Source organism: Adelges cooleyi, unplaced genomic scaffold, assembly GCF_023614345.1.
Source record: "Adelges cooleyi isolate 19-005CV unplaced genomic scaffold, UGA_ACOO_1.1 ACOO_flye_CR_arks_rails_tigmint_CR_PRNA_2, whole genome shotgun sequence".
In the NCBI taxonomy this organism is placed as follows: Eukaryota; Metazoa; Arthropoda; class Insecta; order Hemiptera; family Adelgidae; genus Adelges; species Adelges cooleyi.
This window is the reverse complement of record NW_026095860.1, coordinates 7025889-7048973: the sequence shown is the minus strand read 5'-3', so window position 1 is coordinate 7048973 and position 23085 is coordinate 7025889. Positions and strand designations below refer to the sequence as shown.

Sequence of the window (23085 nt, the reverse complement as noted above, 5' to 3'; positions counted from 1 at the left end):
ACTTTGAATTCCCATACCTTTCTCATAACCAGTTTCATTGCATTAACCTATTTCAAAAATAATTATAAATGAAAATAACAGAAACTATATAAAAAAGCTTAAAAATAACATAAGAAATGTCTTTCTAGAAACTTGACTTTTTATAATTGCATTATTCAATTGATGCATAAAATAAAAAGTTAGCAAACCCTCAACTTTCTGAAAAATGTTTCAGTATATATTAAAAACTCGGTAAATTCACCAAGAGTGGCTTAATGACGACTTGAGTTATGTTAAGCATTAATGCATTACGACCGCAAGACCTTAGATTACTATATACTGTTATATTTCCCCTTCAAAAGCTAATAAATTAACACAAAGTTAACGAATAACCGATCTAAAAATTCAGCTCTTACTTACAAACGAAAAACATATCTATAACAACTTATATAATAGGTTTTTACTTTTTTATATGTTAAAAATAGGTCTATATATATATATTGTTTATATAGCTGACTAACTATGCGACATGAATATTAATAAACTTAAGCTTTTATAGTAAACGCTATCGATCCATTTTAAAATGTCTTAAATTATTTGATAAAAAACATCCTCATCTTTCATCAACAATTATAATGTTGACTCGCTGCAAAAAGTAAGGGGGGCATGTACTCCACTGGAAGAATCCAGTAGAATGATAATCGCTAAAAACTATTTGTTAACGATTTTGGCAAAAGTTTGATTCATCATAATCTACAAGATTGTCTTCCATTGGAAATTACCTGGTGAGGACATTGTATATTAATATTATGTCACACAAGTTACATACATTTTGTATCTATATTTGTACATATATATATATATATATATATATATAATATATATGCAGGATACATCACGCTGTGTACTTAAAAGTTATTAATCGTTCACAAAAATAAAACTTTACCGCTTACGCCGTTTTGTTTGTATAGCCCGTTGGTATATTTATCTTTCGATCCACGGAAGCAAACAAGAAAAGAGGAGAATATTGTGAAATAGGTATAAGTTCTTATTTATATATATATATATATATATATATACATTCTACATACTTGGCGTTGTACGCTAAATCTTTCTTTGTGCTAAAACTACCCTGATCGAACAAAATTGAGAGCTGTATCTACAATATAGTTGGCTCCGACCATAAAGTTTGCTTACTAAACTATATGCCAACAATAAAGTCTCAAACTTCCGAAGTACGGTTATGTGTACTTGCCGATTTTTAAACCGAATTTCTTTTAACGGTACTACCTCCTGGCTGTCTATATACATTAATTTCAGAACCTGAAATTCGAAGGTCATGTCTTTTAAAATTACTAGAGCAAGGCAAATATAAGTTTTGATACTACTCGCTTGCTACAACACTTGGTCATTTTTTGCCATCACTGATCAGTACAATGTTATAGCCGTTCCGCAATGTGTATTCAAGGGATAGCCTTCGGATAATAGAGATATTATTTTTTGTTTATAATTTCTTTTTCCGCTATAAAAAAATATTTATTCAACTATAACGACAGAAGGACATGCGTACGAAATCCGAACTATATTCAAATGAATTTAATGCACGTGGAAGTATATATATGCTGACAGCCGAGGTCGTGTTTTTTTTTCAATTACTAATATTTGAAGTATACTGAATACAATGATACATATTGAACGATAAACTTTTTTAACATGCATTAAACTCTGAACGGATTAATTATTAAAATCCAATCTTTTGTTTTGTGCGTCTACAGTAATTTGTAATTTACGCGTTATCACTTGCTTACACTAGTGCTATATTAGTTGTATTATTTTATTATATTAACAGTTTTAGTGACTTTTTCTTTAATCTAGAAAAAACTGTTTTCTTTACTCATTTAAAAAAAAAAAAACGAATTTACAGTTCATTCTGTCTCAATCTGAAACCCGATATCATTAAAAAATATCCTTCGGCCAAATGTCGGTGTTAAATATATAATTTATTGTTATGACTTTCTTATTTGGTAATTAAACTAATTTTATGGGTGTCACGCCCCTCACGGTGTAAATTACACAAATTTATGTTAGGGCAATCAATCAGCTGTAAACAACAAGGTATTATAACATAATATTTCAGTCACATTATGTGCCTAAATAATATATTCAGCGATTAGTCATTTTATGTTTAGTTTTTACTTTTTGAGCTCATTCTTATAATCCAAAGGGTAGAAATGAAACGTAGTTACTAGCTTACGTCTGCATATAAGTATAAATCATTAAAAAAAAACTCAATCAATTTCAGAAGATTGAGTCACAATCAATTTATTTTGGCAATCTCATAAAAAACAATGCTAAATATATTTTCAAATGCAGTTTAGAGTCTGTAGAAAGAATGGTCAGCGTTTATTTGCAGACTTCGGAGTAATATTATACTCATTTGTTATTAACCCTTACTGTTTTTAAAACGCTGAACTCACACTATCATCGAATAGGGTTTTGATTAAAGCGTGTTTCATCACTTTTGTCTCGCCATTTTAACTTTGCCCGTTTGGACTTTCTGTATACATATTTATTATGATTTTTAATCAATATTTTGTATGGATGGCAAGAGTTTTATATTAATACTTATTGAAACTTTATCGTGCGTATCAAAAACAATGATAGCTTATTCAAATACCGTTTAATTGAACTGTTCTTGTTCGTTATTGAAATATTATTTATTCTAGGTCACTTAAAATTTGTTGATGGCGTCGCTTTAATTGCGATGAACTCGTAATCAAATGGCAACGACCATACATTATTTATCAAGGTTTTTTTATTATTAGTAATTCTTTTAAGTATTACTATTGTGGTTACGTGCTTTACAAACATTAATTAAAAAGGTAAAGCAAAAAATTATCATTTTATATAAAATTTTCTTACAATTTGTGTTTATTCTTTATTATTTTATAATTGTTAATGTATATTACTGATGCCAGAAAACGAAATATGTTTTAATACCATTAAATATGTTTGTTTAAGGCTTTGTTCTAATTATCTATAATCAAAAAAACACTTATCATAATGCCATAATGATTTAATAAACTTTTTAATACTTTTGATCCTGATGAATTGGAAATTAGTGACGTTTATTTTGCAATTTTACACTTTCGCTCGTTGAGAACATATTTTATATTTCGGGCTGTCAATAATGAAGAGGCGTATTTCGTATAATACTCAAAATAAATTTGTATTCGATTCGACAAAAAGTTAAAAAACAGTTGTGCGTTGTTCTGGAAAGCTTATTCAATGTTATAATTAGTACAAAAAAAAAACAAATAAATATAATGTGACTGCGACGGCTATTACCTAAAAAAAAAAATTTCGGATTAGATAGTAAATTTGAATAACATGACAAGAACTGTAGTTTCGTTTCCATTAATTGATAGTGCAAATGAAAAGTGTAGAAAATATGGCTGTTCTATAATATTGTTTCGCGAAAACACGAAAACCTATTACTATTATACTATATTACTTATTATGTGATGCATCATCCGGTTATAGTATTAATCCATAGCGGTTAATAATTATTATTGACAACAATTAAATTAACTAAGCGGAATGTATCCAGTGGCAGATTTTAATTAATTACTCGGGTCTTAGGTGAGGGGACACATTTTTCAAAATTGTAATTAATTGGATGAAAATAATTGTACTAATACTACAAACTCAAAAAAATTCGATTTAAATTTTAAAAACAAAATAACTAGGTAATATAAAATATAAATATATATATATATGATAGTACACATCAAAACGTAGGTTTTTACCTCCCCATTGAGTTGGCTTGACAACGCTAAGTAACGGAAATTTCAAAATTACCTTTCTGTGAATTGCTATCAGTATATTTCTAGAAACATCCTTTTTATAAATATTAAGTGTAAAAACATTTCAGATGAATTCGAGATATTACAGTTAACGAGATACGATTTGACATGAATTACCTACCCCGTGTATACATATACTTGGAAGCTTCAGCCCCCTGAGATTTTGCTGTGCCTGTTAGCGCCCACGCTCGGATTTAGAGAGGGCGCGTCTCCAGGGCTCATATATTATTGGAGTCTACCGATCAATATTAGACATATATATTTATATATCTGGGATGGAATATTGGGGGGTTTGTTCTTGTTAAATTGTCTTGGGCCCTAAAACATTTTAAATCCTAGTTAGTTTGCGCGACTATAGATCTATAGAAATATTGTTATTATTATTATTATAATTATATTATCATCATCATTGTATTCTTCGTTAAATGTCTAACGGCATGATATCATCATCGTAACATGTGTAAAACATACAGGGTGGACCCCGTCAACGCCCCCCATAATAACAAATATCACTGAGCCGCAACCGACCGCCGTCTGTGATAATATTTATAATTATTATTATGACAACAAGCGCGACCTCGCTAACGCGACACTTACATACGCGCGTTATCATGGAACAATAATGATAATAATAATCATCATAATAATCGTTACTATGATTATTATTATCGTTATATCCGTCAGCGGCCCGCGGCCGCGGTGGTGGTGGCGACCGCAGTCCGCATGATGGCAGTGGGACAAACGTGTCAACACCACTCTACTATATAACTGCCGTCTGATGTGTCTACGTCACTTGCATTACAGAAAAACAACTGTAGTGGGGCGGTGGCAGCGGCGGCTTTCCCAATCGTAGTCGCCGGGTACTGCACTACACATATTACAAGCCGCACTTCGGGTGCCCAATGTCGATTTGCATGCCGTCGAATACCGTTCGAGTGTTTGCGTAACCTAACCGTGTGTGTGAGTGTGCCCGTACCGTCGTTTAGTGCGCGCGCGTGCGCCGCCGTTGTTTTAACCTCAAAAGTCTTATTATTATTATTATTATTTTTTTTTTTTTTAACTATATATAATAATAATAATAATATTTTATTCGTCAAACGTATTTTATATACATGTATATTAGTTTGTAGAACGAATACAATTTTATTTTTATTTTTTCTTCTACTTCGGACATTTGAATATATTTTTTTTTTACCGTCATGCCGTAAGTGCGTTTGTGTTGCGCCGCGTATATTAACCAGTCAAGTCTGCGTGTTGTTTTTTATTTTTTGCTAAAGAAAAAAAAATAATTCTCGTGAGCATGTTCCGAGCGTCGTACCTCCACGGCGGTCCCACCGGTCCATCGATGGACGGCGGTGTAGGCGGCGGTACTAACCGCAATATGGTACCGGTGCAGGGCGAACTGGGGATGGTGTATCCGCACGCTCCGGCCGCGTGGAACTTAAATATGTTCCAAAGAGGTAATAATCGTATTATAAATAATAGTAATAATAGGTATTTGAGTAACAGCATTCTAACAAAATATGTATTGTGTACCCGTTTAAACTCGAGCGATACAGTTCATCAGGGCGAGTAAGAGTTTGTCAGCACGTGCCGTCGTAGTCGATAACTTTTTTGAGTGTTGCCAACGAAAACTATAGTTTTAAAAGCACGTTGTTATGTCGCCAACAAAATATATTTAATAATAGCATCGTAATCGATACAGTTAGGTGGTCAGCTTAACTTCCACAAACGTCGAATACTTTTAATAATACCAGTGACAAGATATGGTGCCGACCATACAAGTCTAGGTAGAACAATTGATTTGTCTCGTTAGGTTTGTTGTGTCCTAGGAATTGGATGTTAATTTGTGTGCTCCTTTTCGACGGATCAAACATTTGGAGTAGGTGTTATTGAAAAGCGAACTGAATGAATAATAATACAATTAACAAACTGTTTTCAAACCGTCATTTCGCAACGCTGTTGATAGGGTTCCACTTTAGTTGTTCTATTTATATTAAACGAATTCATTAAACCCAGTGACGTACGCTCAATGTTTATGCGGGGTATCGCACTATTAAAAAAAACCACACAATAATATACCCTTTGCCTGTGCGCCACAACGTACGTTCCCGACAATAATTGTGTATTATTATTTGTATATATAAAAAAGCCTGTGCCGAGTTAATAGGCCGACTGATATCGTAACGGCGTTGAGTGATAATGGCCAATAACAGCAACAGCTGCTGTTGATAATACGAGTCGTTATCGACCGGTGGTTTTATTCTGGAAATGTTTTTGTTTTTTCTTGCCATACTACTGGTGTTGGCCAACTCCATTCCATCCGATATTATGTGAATTATACATACAGCGATAACGCAACAACAATGATGTAGTAATTGAAAATAATAGATGGATAAGAGGATGTTCACATGAATTGTGCACCGTCCGTAATATAATCGCGTGCGACCGCCGTCGATTATTTTTTATTAATTTGTTTTTAAAAAAAAATTTTAGAGGGGGCATATTGTTTTACTACAGCTGTTGTGCAAATCAAATAACCGTTACCATTAACCATTTACCGGGTAAATAAAGTTTCGAATTTCAATTTTACGTGTTAACACGAGTTTTCATAAATCCGCCGCCGCTCTTCCATCGGGGAAAACCTCGTAATAATCATTATTAATTATCGTTAAAATTATATTTCGTTTTACCTCGGAACGGCGTTAACTAATTATAATCATATTTCAAAACTGGTTAATTACCGACCGCACTTAAAAAACGTTGTTATAATATGTATTTTAATTTTTCCCCGGATCATTAACTGTAACAATTTATGCGTAGAGACTAGAGTCGCTATTATTCGGTGAAGTGCTCGGATAATTTATATCTTCAGTTTAAATATTACCATAAAAAATCAAATTGGAACACAGGGATCCGTAATACCTGTTTTTGAATATGCTTGTATTTATAAATCCTAAAATATTCATTTTGTCGACAAAGTGGACCCCGGTCGTGACGGCCTGAAGAGTTTATAGTGTGTCTTATAGATATCCGAGGAAACATTAATTACTCGTATTGTAATACATTATACTGTTATCTTTTGTGTGTATATCTGTCTATGTTTACAGAGTAACGTATGGTATATTATTTTGTATACATATATCTGTCTTGACAGTATTATCTGTTTGACACATTGAACCATTTTTTAATTTATATTAACAACACGCAACGTATTCCGATGGAGACGAATGCGTTTTGAAATAATAGACTCGCGTGCATAGTTTTTGTGCATCGGAAAAATCTATAATTTTATGCCAGATTTGTCACGTGTATCCGCCGTTTTTCAAAATAAACGTCCGTCCGTGGTACGGTATGGCGGATGGCCTCAACGTTTCTCATCAGCCATCAATGTTAACTATAAAAAGTTTTATTATGTACTGTTAGCGGAATTAATGAGATTTAAGAATCAATTTTCATAAAAAAAAAAGTACTGTGTTGACATTTGTTGGAGTAATTAACATATATAATATTTACATTGAAAATAAGTCGGTAAAAAATGTTTTCTTGGCTTGTACATTTATTTTTCAAAACTTTGTATTATTTTGTACTAAGATTACACCTCAACCCTATTTTTCATCAATCGATTTTTTATCTAATTTAGTATGATAAAAAACTCGAACAAACTAACAACAATTTAACAAAAAGTCATTATTTTTCCAGTGGAATAATGCAGTTAACTGTCTTTCTACCTAGTATCAATGGGGTATTGTTGCTTACTCTATAAATCTATCAAACATTGGCTGGGTGCAGATAGGTTTTGCAAAATTTAACCTACTTGGATCTCCTATAACTCGTGTCAAATTATTTTCCTTCTTAATTGAAAAACAACATAATATACTGAATGCCGGAAAAACACACTGCTGCCTATTATTGTGGTCCAAATGAATACAATGGACATTTTTCATGCTCACGCGTTAACACGTGACGAGTTGGCTTAATAATAATATAACATGTTGTGTCGTATAATGTACGGTTTACTTAAAATTTTTTTAACGTACTGTGTCGCATTCGACGTTTGTTTAAAGCGCAAAAATCCGAAACCGTTGATTGCGGAGTAGCGGCCAAGGGCATGGGTATGATGCAAGGTCAACCGTGCACGTCATAACGTTATGCAAGTGAAATTGAAGGTATAATATTCTCTCGCATACACTCGCACAAGACATTATCGCCAACGTTACCTAATAGTACTTGAGAGTATCTCAATTTCTATTTTTTTTCTTTTTTTAATTTTGGTCTTTTAAGCGTTTCAAATTTAATACCGCTGATTGAATACCGTCGTCGTCGCGCATACACTACCAATTAATTATCATTATCCGTAATTGTCACGGTATATTGTCGTGCCGAGGTCTTCTATTTGTACCTACTCCTATGTACATATATTTACTGTTATTGTTCGCATGCCCGAGTATAACAATCATTTTGTACATTTTGAAATAGAATATTATTTATGTCCAAAAAATTAAAAACAATGGAAACACACTGATGTTTACTCGACGCCTAATTCTATGGTTTATCTCGATATTCGAATGGCCGTCGGCGGTTTGCCTATGCTTTCACAATAATTCCAAAAGTTTTTTTATCGTTTACAGCGAACGGTAATCCTGTGTTTATCAAGTAACAATTAATTGTTAATAGAAATTTGACACATTAATTACTATACACATCAAATTAGATACCATATATCATAATAATAATTAGGATATGTCATATCTAATAGTAGTATATCACTAAACGCTTGTAATGTCTATAAAAGTTCGTAAAATAACAATTTTGTTAACAAGATTACGATTAAAACACTTATGCCATTGAAATAGAATATTATACACATTGCGGTGTGCCCGTTCAAACTGTTGGGTAAATGATAGTGTGTCAGATTACATTACAGCGCAATTATCGTAAATAACTCGTTAATTTAACGCACCGGCGCCGCTGACGTTGAATTGTATGTGTGTTGTCAGTTGTGTATTAATCACCTTCACCCAGATAACAAGTGTTTAACATGAAAACCCGATGGTTAGATAATATTTTATCAAAGATCGGTTCGGCTTCTTTCGAATCGTTAATGGGATATTTTTTAGCAGTTATAATCAATTATCATTATTTTCTGTTAGAAAACGAAAAATAAAACATACCTAGTTACGGTTCATAATAATATTATGATAATGCGCTGTACACCGGAAGGATGAGCGAAAAGAAATATTGAATAGTGTTAATAATAAAAGGAAATGGATATAAAGCCTTTTCGAATTCAGTTCATCATCATCGCATCTATCTAGCGATCAAATGTACCGTGTATGATTGAGGCAACAGACAGAAGCCCAGGGTCTTAGATGCTAATGGCGGTATTATTGTGCCGATACAAACGACCCATTGAAAATGCTTTTAACATGCTTTTACAACATAGTAATGTAACATAACTAAAAGCTATGATGAAAGACGCACTTGAGTGTATTTCATGTATTACAATACATACAGATAAAGTGCTTCATAAGCAGGCTTATTCGCGTCCAATGCACATGTATCATCCGCCACCATTATTATTGTAGGTATTCAAAACCGAAACGCTACTAACAAAAATTACTGATGCACTGCACCTCATATGTTATCGTTGTGCACGCGCAAACGTTTGTGATGCATGGCAAGATAACTAAAAAAAAATTAATATTAAAGTGGCCAAATTGCGCATAGCGTTTATTGCATAATTATTCTTAACTGTGGTGCGATTTTTTTTTCTAGTAACAAAAATAATTGAATGACAGCTTTTCCGACTATGTTCTTCGGACATTTAGATAGATTTATTTTGTAAATAGTCTTCTTAGAAACTTAGCCGTCATCATTGTTTCCAATCAAACAAAAAACATGTCACACGACGTCGTCCGTATAAAGCGTTAGAAAACTTTCTCTGTGACATATCTGAAACGAATCAGTGATTTTTAATAGTTACATCAGACAACATACTACGTTTTCGTTCAATGTCTTTAACCAGCAACTTGACAATCTTGTGGCGATCAGATGTTTTGTTGATTTCTAGTTTCCTCTTGTACAAGTTTTTATATTTTGAGTTTTTGTTTGCGCTAGTGTTTATTAAATTATTTTTTCTCTGAACTACATAGTGTAATTACAAACAACACCAGACGAATGCGCTTAAATAAGCAAATTTAAATACTTTGTTCGCGTTGCCTTAATTAATTGATGAAATCTAAAATTATTTCACACGTATCGTAGTCTTGAATAAATGCAATATAATTTATATTAATTTTAATTATTTTGTTTTTCGAAGCTACACAAAAATTCCGACTCGTTTCATAGTGTACACATATAATATTGTTTCGTTTTAAAGACATATTTTTGCACATAAACGCTCTCCAAGTCAGTACCTATTTTGATTCCAAAAACTAGATCAAGATCGCTGCGTTTCTCGCTTTTTTCTTGTTCTGACAAAACTTGATTTGGTAGACAAGCCTTAACTCGCTAAAGAAAAACAAGATTTAAATTTAACTTAATTTATATTATATAGATAAAAAAATAATTGGAACCTATTTTTTTTTAGTGAAAATAGTCATTGAATTTTGTTTTTTTACGGCTGACTTAATTTTTGTTTAAATTCAGGTCATCAATTACTATAAAGTAATATAATACAATATAAGGCTTTATAATATAAATTACCTATTAAAATTATTTTTAATAATACAATTACCTTTACTTAAACATAATATAAAGGGTGTCTCAAAAAGAACGCCGGATTTAAATCTGCTATAAATTGAATTTTTTTTTCTTAAAAAACATAACAAATATATCATTCTCTTCAGGAGAAGTTTAGGTTTAATAGTGAAAAAAAATATCGGCCATATGACCTACAGGCGATTTTTTTTCCATACAATTTACCATCACTCGATCACACATTGCCCCATCAAATTCGTTGTGGACACGACGAATTTCTTGCTTAAGTTCCAAGATATTTCGGACTTTGTTCGTTACCGTGCTATGCTCAGTAATTTTCTTTGGCCTCGTTTGGACCAAATGAACGTCGAAAATGTATGGTTTCAAGAAGACGGCGCAACTTGTCACACTTCAAGAGAAACAATCGTTCTGCTGCGTGAGAAGTTCCCGGACAGACTAATTTCGTTGCGTGGACACCAAAGCTACCCACCTCGATCCTGCGACTTGACGCCGCGTGATTTTTTTCTTATGGGGATACACTGAGTCACGAGTTTACCAGAACAAAATCCGAAATGTCTTGAAACTTAAGCAAGAAATTCGTCGTGTTCTCAACGAACTTGATGGGGCAATGTGTGATCGAGTAATGATAAATTTTATGTAAAGAATAACCGCCTGTAGGGCTAGTAGGGGGCCCCCCCCTATATGACCCCCCCCCCCCCGGTCATATGCCCGATATTGTTTTTCACTGTTAAACCTAAACTTCTCCTGAAGAGAATAATATATTTGTTATGTTTTTTTAAGAGAAATAAATTTAATTTATAGCAGATTTAAATCCGGCGTTCTTTTTGAGACACCCTTTATAACCACCTTACATTTTTTTTGTGTATATACCTTGCATTCTACACATTTTTTTTTAATAACTACATGTTTTGTAATAAAACTGTATGCCAATTGTCAAACTCGTTGTATTTGTTCTTAACGAATAACAACATATGTTAAAATTAATTCTAAGTATTAAAATAGGATTAATTAAATATGTATTAAATACTAATCGTTATCGTATTATTTTCAGGTTTCATCAACTCGAACACCTTGCATTCTCTAGCACATCTACACGGTAAGCACTTAATTTCTATTATTACCGTATTACGGCTTACGCATGACGCTTTTATAGTATTTAACGCCGAAATAATCCTGTCAATTTTATAATTAACTTTATTTGTATACCTAGTAACAATATAAATTTAACTTTGACTACAAAATTTGCCAGTTGCTCAAAGCGTTATGAATATTATTTATTTATTTTGATAGAAATACCCGTTGTGTTTTTTCTTCTAAAACTTTAGTCAGCAATCCAAAGAATTTAGTTAATTACTAATATTATTATAGGAACGTTAGATGAAATATATCGCAAACAAAAAATCTATGTAACAAAGCTTTAATATGTATTTAAAATAGTTTCTTCACAATATTTTTTACTCGTAGTTTACCTTCAAATTAAAATACAATAACTGTTTTTTTTTAATAGCATTCTGAAGGATAAATACTGTAGACCCGAGAAACGTTTACAAACGTTATTAAATAGATATTTTTTTGCGTAGACTTGCTTAATTACTATTAAATTATTATACTACTATTATTATAGTCATATCAATTATTTCTTGATAATCTTTTGTACTCGATCATTACCGCCTGTTATACTGGTAAATCGTGGGCATCGTTTACACGCGATGAGATGACTAAAACTTAATTAGTTTGTAAAAGACGTTTAGATTGGATCATTGTATGTGTCGTCTACGGATTGTGTAATTTATTTTTTTATTATAGGCCGTAAAAATTGAACTCAATAAAAACGTGCAATAAAACATGCCTTTAAATATTATAATTTCAATTACATTATAATATTTTACCCATACAAGTAATTCATCTTCAAATAGTTGTACATCCTTTATAAGTTAAATATTTGATTTCTTCCAGGTTGAATAATTTAATGGACATTTGCGACAAACGTGACCATTTTACAAAAAGTTGTCCGCTATTTTGTTGTTCTCATAGTTGTAAAGCGACCAGTAGGGTCTTTATTAGGAGACAAAATATTAGATAAAATATTTTAAAAGCTCAAGCCAATGTAGTACAACGTTTTAGTACTGATTATCACTTAAGGTCATACTTTAATATAAACATGAAATATTATCATTATATTTTACTGTTGGTATATATAGTGCTTTATACACAATGCTTTTAAAAGCAAACATTATCATACCACTAAATAAAATGAGTCTACTAACTTTATCGACCTAGTCGTTTTAATAAACTATATTACATTTATAATCTGTCCTCTATAGATAAAAAAAAACATTTTTGTCACAGGCCCGCGAATCCCCAAAAGCCATATTGTTTTAGTTCAACGGTATTGCTGTACTTAATATTTGTGTCACTTGATTTATTCATTTGTTATGAAATTGGAAAAATAATTAATGTACTGAAATAATATCATGGAAAACTGTTTAATTTAAATAATACATTTTCATTGGAAATTACAGATAAACATAACTGGTATCTCTGTTTATTTATAATCATTATTTTTTTGTTTTACCTGTAAAACAAAACGTAAAAAGTTTTTTTTTATTAATTGTAATAATTTAAATTGTCCACGGGCAACTTCCATTTTAGAACACAAATATTTATGAAATTAAATGAAAAAAATCTCCGAGATAAGATTGTAGAAATAAATAGTAGTAATATAAGTAAGCTGAGCCGTGCACAAGACGATTTGTACTCAAGTAATTTACTGAATTCGGTTTTTCAGAGATTTCGTAAAAAATCAATCTTAAATCCAGTGAGAGTTGAGTGATCGCATGCACTGATAAGGCACGGTTTCGACCCACGAACCAATACTGGTTCGTGGGTCATGGGAGAACGTCTTGGGTTTTTATCCTCTGGGTGTCGCGATAAAAAAGTTTTCATTATTTCTATCTATCAAACTGCGCTGTGTTTAAATAACTAATAATATTGCCAGGGTTTACGTTTAGGTGGCGATCATTTATCCGAGTTTAAAATTAAAAGCATCATAATTGTTTTTAACACAATTGTTCGCAGTTGACCGAGTGACTATCGCCATTGCTCTTCACCAATTTTTTTTAAACATTTGATATACATTACATAAAACGATGTCGTCATTTGCCGTACAAGGTTAAACGAATAACTTATACCAATAGTAATATAATACAATATAATATTTCTCACGTGAATTAAGGTAAATAAGTCTGCGTATACATTGTTATTGCATGTAGCAAACCGTTGTAAAACGCATCAACAATGTATCAATAAAATCAGTACATATATAATTGAACTTTTTGCAATAACTTACATCATGAATTAATTCAATATTATTAAAAACAAGAAACTTCTTTAATATGTTATTACCTTATGTTATTAGCACATACACAATCGACGTACAATGGACTGTTCCATACTAAATTTGAAATGGTAACGCGTTATATTTTGTTTAATACTTTGTACTAAAACTACTTTACATACGAACAAATGATGTTGGGCCAAATTTGTTGAAAGTATTTCGGGTATTTGCAGTTAGAACGATTTACTTAACGAGAAGTACGCTTTTTTTATTGAGTTTCGAGTTGGTTTTTGAATAATTTTTCAATTACTCGTAAGGTGTAAAATATTCATAATTTTTTTCAAGCGTTTCTACACTAACTATGCGTGGAATGATATTTAAAATATATTATTTTTTGATGTTGTGAATATTTGAATGCTTTTTCATAAGGTTCATTTAATGATTTCACCGCGACACTGCACTAGATGTATTACTTTTTATTACTCAATAAATAGGTATAATAAAAACATGAACAGGACTAATAAAACTATTTATATAATTCATTATGTATAATATTAATATGAATGTATTAAAATAAGAATAATTTGCTTGAGATGTTGACTGGTCGATAACTAGTTAATTGGTTTCGAATAATTACTTTTAAAGGAATTAGAATTTAAAATTTTGGACGGAAGGTGGAGTGCGGTTGGTTGAGTACTTAGAAATATATCTCAATGTTTCATATCCGTTCTGAGAAATAAAATATGCGTTGTTTTATTTTTTATCCGCAAATTTTTCTAATCAACCGACCACATAAGTATAAATGCTACGTTTAGATCCAACGCTTCACAGATTTGGTAATATATATTTTGCATGTTAAATGAATATATAAACGTATAAACATATTTATGTATATTATATTTTGTACTATGTATATTGTATACATTCTCTTAGAATAAACCCCCATATGCTGTCTAATAATTGGGGAAACATAACCGACATAAAATTATTGCGTTCGTGTCGTCCATGTTTTCCACGTTGATAACGCTATCTATGTACATCGTAGATAGATAGATAGATAAATGTGCCATGCTGTCGGGTCGTCGTCGTGTGACTACTATATAAATGGTTTTGCCAATTAATCACTAGATACAGGCAAAATATTTTCTCCTTAATATAATTCTGTATAAAAAACGTATAAATCTGGAAAATCTTACCGCCCATGCATTATTCATTTTTCCGCTCGACAGTTTTACTCTTCCTTGACCCACAGGATTTCAACGATCTACCCGATTTCATAACGAACCGGCGCTTATTTACTAGCTTCTACTGAAAGCATCCCTTTTTTCTCCAGTATTATACAATTCTGGATTCGGTTTATTCGAAATATGCAAATCAAATGAAAAGCACCGTCGCTCCTTTTCTTCCTCCCCGAGTGTAACCCATTTGAATGTTTGCCATTTTGCTAGTTGGTTACGGTCAAAGTGGTTAGTCGACCGTTTGGAAATTAATTGATTGCTTAGGGTTTTTTTTCTTATTCCTTTCCGCCTCTGCATTCGAGTGCGCACGTATACTGCAGTAATTTCGTGCATTCATTTAAAACCGCCGCATCGTTTGTCATTTTCAAAAACGAAATTAACTCTCGGAATTAACCGTAAAATTGAAACCCCATGTTGAATTAAAGCAATTGTATTTCATTTATTCTTCTGTATTATTTTTCTGGACGCAGTAATTGCCATGCGCCGTTGACGCTAATTGATATGCCAGTTAAATTGTAATATTTAGCAATACAGTATCAGCTACCATAGCAAATTTAATTTTTAAACAGACTTTAACATTAAAATACATGTTTTTATTACATGCGTACTGTATAAGAATCAAAGCCTAAATTTGGGAAACAATTAGCCTTTAACGTTGTTTAATTTTATATTTAAAATAATATAATACGTGGTTGACAAAAAGTGCCATAGTGTAAAAAATATGTTAATAAATGTCGGTTTCTTTTCGTTAAAAGTGGTTTTTTTTATAAGTCTTGCGGTATACAGTATATTTTTTAATTTGCGGTTTGAAAATATTATTGTTGATGTTTCCAAACGTGATGAACCAAATGCGTTGAATTTAAATATTTACCGTCGTTTTTTTTCGCGAAAGCAGAACTCAAAGCGAACAAACAGGTATGAAACTATCAACATATTTATAGTTTACATAGCGATTAGTGGCGTGTAATGTATACCTATATTTTTCGTTATTTGGTATAAACAGTAGTAGCATACATTATGTGTGTATCATACAGGCAATACAAAAAACAAAATTAAAACAACAACAAAGGCGTATTATCGTGGTGTCGGGATGGACTGAAATTGAATAATATTAAAACATTCACTGGTGTCGGCCATTGGCGGTGTTGTCCCACAGCTAGGACACGGTGTGTGTGTGTGTAATTCGCACCGGCCGGGCCTTATTTTCACAACGTTTATCTAAACATTGCAATGGGAAAAGCGTCGTCGGTTGTTGTTAAGCGAGCGAGGGGCTGTGACCTCTTCGTCGCTCGTTGCCCACCTTTTCATTATTATTGTCTGCCCCGGTGAAATTATTCCAATTAATTTGATACCAACGTCAACTCCGTATACTAAACAAACGCACTGACACCAATGTCATTAGTCGTTCCTGTTTACCTGGGGGAAAAAAACACCAGTTTTTTTCTCGTATATTACATTACACACACACACACACTCACAATTAGCAATATTGATTTTTTTTTTTACACTCGTATTGGCGTCGGAGGGGTACCTATTCTAGATTGTAACGAAGAACCAAATTTTTATGCGTTAAAAAACGTGTATAGATCATTTTTTTTAACTCTCTTGTGTTATTGTGTTTGTTTATGATGCTCGCCTTTCCGCATACGATAATAATGTCAACGCTATTTGAATTATGTTTGTATATATATATATATATATATTTTAATAAAACGTGTTATTATTCCGAATCGCGGTTGTTGTTGATATTATCATCCAGTCCTGTGTATATTATCATGTACCGCCTCGGCGGCAGTCTGAGCAAATATAAATGTATTTATTATATAGACTTGTACGCCACCACTTGGACGGCTCAGGCGGTTAAGTCACAATAATTCACGCAGTTAAACGAAGATAGAGTGTGATATATTAGTATAATATTACTATTATTATTATTATTATTATTATTATTATTATTACATTGCGAGGGTGAGTAGAGCGGGTCGTGGCTTCTGAACAATTCAAACGATTACTTTACCAAAATAGCTTTTACCGTACGGGAAGGTCTCCCACCCTCGCCCTGCAAAAACGAGGCCACTAGAACACGTCGTCTGTATACTTACAAGCGGTAGTGCATCACACTCGAAGCTCGTAACGGTAAAAGCGGTTTTCCAGGAATAAGAAAATCCTTGTGTATACAACGAGAAGGAGAAAACGCGTTGTGAAAGTTTTCGAAAATATATTCGACCGTGTGCTGTTTTTTAATTTCAAAACTCGCGTGCCACCAACTATAATAATTAACTTTAAGTATTGAAAAGCGTTCGCCGAAAGCTTTAAACGTTTAAGCCGTAGGCAATTTATTCGAGTTTAATGTGGTTCTAAAGTAATAAAGTCCGTTGTCCGTCTTTAGAGCCGTTAAAACTGTATACATTTTAATGGGTCTTGCTATTCGTGTATGCATTTTTTTTATTGAAAAACTTTAATTTAATCGTTAATTATTTATTCTCAAACTATAAACTCGAAATTCGTGTTTGGTTAAAGAAGTAAGAAAAATTGCATAACGTCAATTCACTCCAGATTTACCAACTGTTCAAAAACAGCAGATCTGTTGAAATCTATCATATTTTTTTTTTAATTCTATTAGAACTTTAGAACTACTAGATACTTTTCTTTTAGATTTAGACTGTATTTATTAGTTTTAAATGTTAATTTTTTAAAATAATATATTGTAATGTACCTATCTTATTTAAGACTTCAAAAGATCAAATCACAGAAGTACAGTTAAAGAATTATTCGTTTAATTTTAAAAATATATTAATGTAAACTGGAAAGACTATAGATAACATAAAATATTAGATATGTTATAAGAATTGTATTTTAAAATCAATTTGTATAAGAAATACCGAGAATTTTGTTTAGTACCACTCGTTTTCAGAATATTACTACCATTTCTGTTTTGTTCTTCCTGTTATCGTGGTATAATTTATTTACAAGCATTATAAACAAAGTATGCGTCTATTTTTATCATTAATGCGATTAAATTTATAGTTTACCTGATACATAGATACAGATCAAAGTAGACTGTTTTCTTTCGAAACAATACATTTTTAATGACTTGTGAATCTGTGTGAAGTCTGGATTACGGATAATTAGTTTTTTTGGTTCAAACGTTACAACATTTTTCTCTCTGTAAGTCAAATTAAGCAAAATTCTATCAAAAATTGGTCTTTCCTATTGGCATTGAGTGTACCTATCATTCGTAAATGCGTCGAAGAAATTAATAATTTATGAAATTAACTTAACGTAGTGAATGTAGTTTTTTAAATAAATGGTCGTTTCTTGCTGATTGAATAAATTGTATTTACTATCGTTGAATAAAAGATTTATTTTTATCTGAATAACAGTTAAAAACATTGAATCTTTTTGCTTAACAATGCTGCTACAGTGACAACAGCTTCGGTGGTATGTGCTGAGTGTTGTAGGTATACATTTTTTGTATGTAATCATACATACATCTGTCAAATCTTCGTTGACCCAATAAGTACCCAATAGGTATATGCTACATGCAGTGTTTATTTTTATACTGGAAGAATAAACATTTTATACCGTTATACGCTTTCATTTATAAAACGGGGTTCTATAGTTTTTTTTTATTGATCATAATTAAACTTTGGCATCTATATACTACAATTCTCTTTATAATATTCTAGAAAGTTTTAACCCATTAAAATCAAGTTAATACTGGGATAATTCGCAATGTATTTTGTACTGTGATCGAATGAAAATTGTACGCCAGACCGTCGCGTCGACGCGCGTTTCAGTGTGATAAACAAAATTTAAAAAAACTAAACTGTATACTACTGTGTGTATAGTGTAAATGGAAGAGCTGTTTCTCTCTTTGCACCTCCACCCTTCTAACGTTTCGGTTAGGCGAATCTTGGGCAAATTTTGGGCGTTTCCGTTGCCGTCACGTCGTGCTTGCCATTACCGGGGCGGGCAAAAGAAATGTATATATACATTCGCTACAGCAGGTTGTGTCTATTTGCTGTATATATATATATAAAGGAAAATTCATCATGCTTCAGCGGGGTGAACTAGATGTGACCCGCACATCCTCGAATATTATCTGTTGAAAGTTGTTTTTTTCTCTACAACGACCCACGGTTTGGCAAAAGTATAGCAGTAAAAGTATACTATATAATACTAAGCGTAAAGTATACACACGATGGTGGTTAATACGTTCCATGGACGTGTGCGGAATGTCTGTGCGGTTATTATAATATTTTCTTGCGGTAATGCATTATATTTAATTAGAGTCGCCGTCGATTCAATTACATAGCAAGCGGCTCGCCTGTGTGCGGTTTGTAGTAATAATGATATAATCCTCATGCAAATAACACGAACGCAATTGTTGTTAAATTTTTCTACAAACAACATGCGACTGTGGCTGTGATAATAACGATTAACGTATAATAAACAACAAGCGAAAGCTCTGATGCACTTCGAAATGGAACAATTCAAATTTGGTTTTAACGTAAATATGTGAGCCTATTTTATCCTGTGGGGTCAATCCGATATTTGCTAGGATATGTCACGTCATGGTTAGGAAATGGCCACGTTTGTTATATTACATATGTATACAGGTGTTCAGCGATGGGAAGGAGGGAGGGAGAATCGGTTTTTTGCTACAGCGGTCAGGCGTTGTGCGCAGACACACGCTCAAAACGCCCATCACATTGTATTTGACTGTAAAAGGAAGAAAAGAGGATGGAGAGGGATGTGGTGGGGTTGGAGAGGGGGAAATAGGGGAATAATGCTACTAACATGACCATAATTGAATGTTTTTTCGCGGAGAAAATAGTTGTTTTTCGTGATAACATAATACTTAAAGATAATATAACACGGCGTTGTTTATAGTGGAAACATTTTTTTAAAAATCACCACTACGTTTTACCGATTTCATCACGGGCAAATCGACCGTAGGCGTACGATTATCGGAAGTTTGGACTTTGAAAAAAATGTATATAAAGAAAAACGGGTTGTCCCTCCCTTTTGGCAATTCGATTAATATATTTTTCCTCTCGGATGAAAAACTGTTTGTATACAACTCAAATAGAGTTTTATTTATTGTTTTTTAATCCGTATACATTCCAAATCTGCCACGCCCATCCTTTTAGAGTACATGCAAATTGCAATATATCATTCTGCCGTCCGTTTGCGTTTGACTGAAACTCAGTCATTAAGCGTAGTTGATTTATACCCGTTGGTTAAACATTTAGAACGAGTCCGGGAAAAATACGATAATATGATTTTAAACCTTTTTTTTTTTATTATTATCTTGCAAACATTTAAGTGTGTTCATTTTGTCACGGTGCATACTCGATGCTATCCGCTCTACAGCGATTGTATACATCAATTTTTGGACAAATAAACTCGAAATAAAAATATTCTCACAATTGTTTTTCCGTTGCAAACCAATAATGTTAGTATTTACTTAAAGGCCTTAGTTTGTTTTACGTCACGTCTTGCCCGTCTAACTTCTTCGGAGCCGTCGGTTTGTTGTTTAAGCCAATGCTATTTGCCACGTTGTTATTGATTCTCAAGAGTTTTGTTCAATTTCGTTATCGAATAATGAAAAAAATATTGTTCTTTTATTCTTACTTGTTTTTTTGTTAACGGTGACACGTTTCCTTTATTTCATATTATAATAATAAACGACAACAGCCTTGTGTAAAGTTTTCACGCCTTCAAATTAAAAACACCATTTTACTTTAAACCAAAGACAATTATTGTCTATTTCCAATGGCAACTATTTATTTGACGTTTTCGTACGACGTTCCAAACGTCAAAAATCTTCGGTCATTTCATTATATATTATACAAGTATAAAAATCTGACATATTTTGGTTTTCTTAAAATTATCTGAGCGACATTCTGAAACGATCATCTATCATTTAGTCAATCTAATGGTGTAAAATATTTATATTTATAGAACTATTTACTAGATGAATAAATTCACTGTTAAGTGTTAAATTATTACACAATTTACCGAATTTCAAATTTTTAAGGAACTTATATTGTACAGAAGTATAGTGTTATACCTCTTGTATTATACTTATCCTATTATTGAAAACGCGTACTTTTCAGCGACCATAGGAGTAGTTCATATTTGATTATATAACACAGTTTTGAATGTAGAACGTTTAACGGCTAATCGATATCGCCACCCAAAGTCTTGAACTTGCGTTATCCGTAATTGAGGTTTAGTTTTAATAAAAACCATAGTTGAGTTTATGCAATAAGCATATAATACCAAATTTATGTTTTTACTCTTTATAGATATGTTTTTTAATTTATTCCAATTTTACCACACATTTAAATACCCACAATTAACTTTAGTCTTATGACCTGATCAAAATTGCTCATTTGTGTAATAAAATATATAATCATAATTGGATTCTAGGTCAATGGTTTAATTTTTAATAAATTACAGTAATTAATTAGTTATTACTATAATAATGTAAGTCTAACGTAAGTGAAAGCTATCGATCATATGTAATACTAAACTTGTTCTGTCCTCAAACAGAGTATGAATATGTGAAATAAAATATAAAACGATATTGTCTCGTATAAAAAATGTTTAAATCCTAAACGCGTTTAAGATAACGTTTAAAACAACTTAAACAGACTGAGCTCAGTGTGTTTAAGTTGCTTAACAGTTTTTTCTAGATAAACACTAATTGTTACTATTAGGCTAGTTACTTTAAGTAATAGTTAATAATAATAAAAACAATTTGCCATCATAGAAACGTTTTTTTTATGTAGACTTGGGAGTGCACACATTTTTATGTAAAAACGGTTTTAAAAGTCGTTTAGGGAAAAGCTTTCGTGTGAACCAAACTGTCGGTGTTTAAAGTATAATTTTTTTTATGATATACTTAAGTAGTGTGTAGCTTATGAAAGTTCAATCCTGGTGTGCGTTTTGGTAACTTCGGGGTTTTTAGTTATGAGAAAATCAAGAAATTTGTTCGTTAAAATTACACGGGTCCTTTGCCCCTATCGTCGTAAACGTCGTCGTCGGTAGACCCTGGGGACGGCCACGGTAGGAATTTAATTATAACAGTCAAAAGCTGGAACCGTACAAAGAAGCTGTAACTCGTTTTTGTGGGATAGAGTTTTTTTTTTTTTTTGTTGCTATTACTCTGTTATAGCTGTGAGCTGCTTATCGTGTTATTCTTTACGTGCCGACACTGGGCGTGACATTTCTTTTGCTTTTGCCGTCTTGGGAAAAACAAAATGTTTTTTGATAATGCAATTTACAACTTTGCTCTCAAATACCACCGCCGTAGTGTCATGTATTTTCAGTGTATAAACTATCCCTCAAAAAATTAATATAACAAAAATCGTTTCCCAGACTTATGATGATAGTTTTTTGGTTTTGATTGTATATTGGTCGCTAAAGTTTACAAAAATTAACTTTAAATGTATAATTTCAACAACAGTCTGTTGTTGGTTTTTTTTTAGTAATAATCACGAACAACCCATTATTGTAATTATACAGTATAATGATGCGCGTCGCCATGATTGTTTTCGCCGAACAATTGCTATTTTAATCGATTCGCGCGCAAAAACAAGAACGCCGCTTTTGGAGACCCAAATACAAGACTCTGTTCTACTGTCGCCTGCGAATGATAGAGAGAGCACAGCAGCAGCCAATGGAAGCCGCACGATGATGATGATGATGACGGGGGAAAAACTGACGTGTCCGTTAACTAATGGCTTTTAGAGCCCGCCGCCGCGCCTCCCCACAGTTCACGTCGGTCTCGTTTGGCTGAATAAGACAAAGGTTTTTAAGCGAAACCGTGCAAATGTTTGGGATTTGATAAATGATCTACACGGCGATTATATAAAACTCGACCTAAAGCGCTGTGTAAACTCGGTGTGCGCGCGCGCCTAGTCCTAGT

The 23085-nt window shown here is 32.4% G+C and overlaps 1 protein-coding gene across 1 annotated transcript in view; it reads left to right on the top strand.

Moving 5' to 3' along the window:
* LOC126833381 (cytoplasmic polyadenylation element-binding protein 2) overlaps positions 1–23085 on the top strand; it is a 78489-nt gene that overhangs the window by 39471 nt on the left and 15933 nt on the right. Inside the window, exon 4 of the mRNA XM_050564678.1 lies at positions 11620–11664. Coding sequence (XP_050420635.1) covers positions 11620–11664 — 45 coding nt within the window. The remainder of the gene's footprint in view (positions 1–11619; positions 11665–23085) is intronic.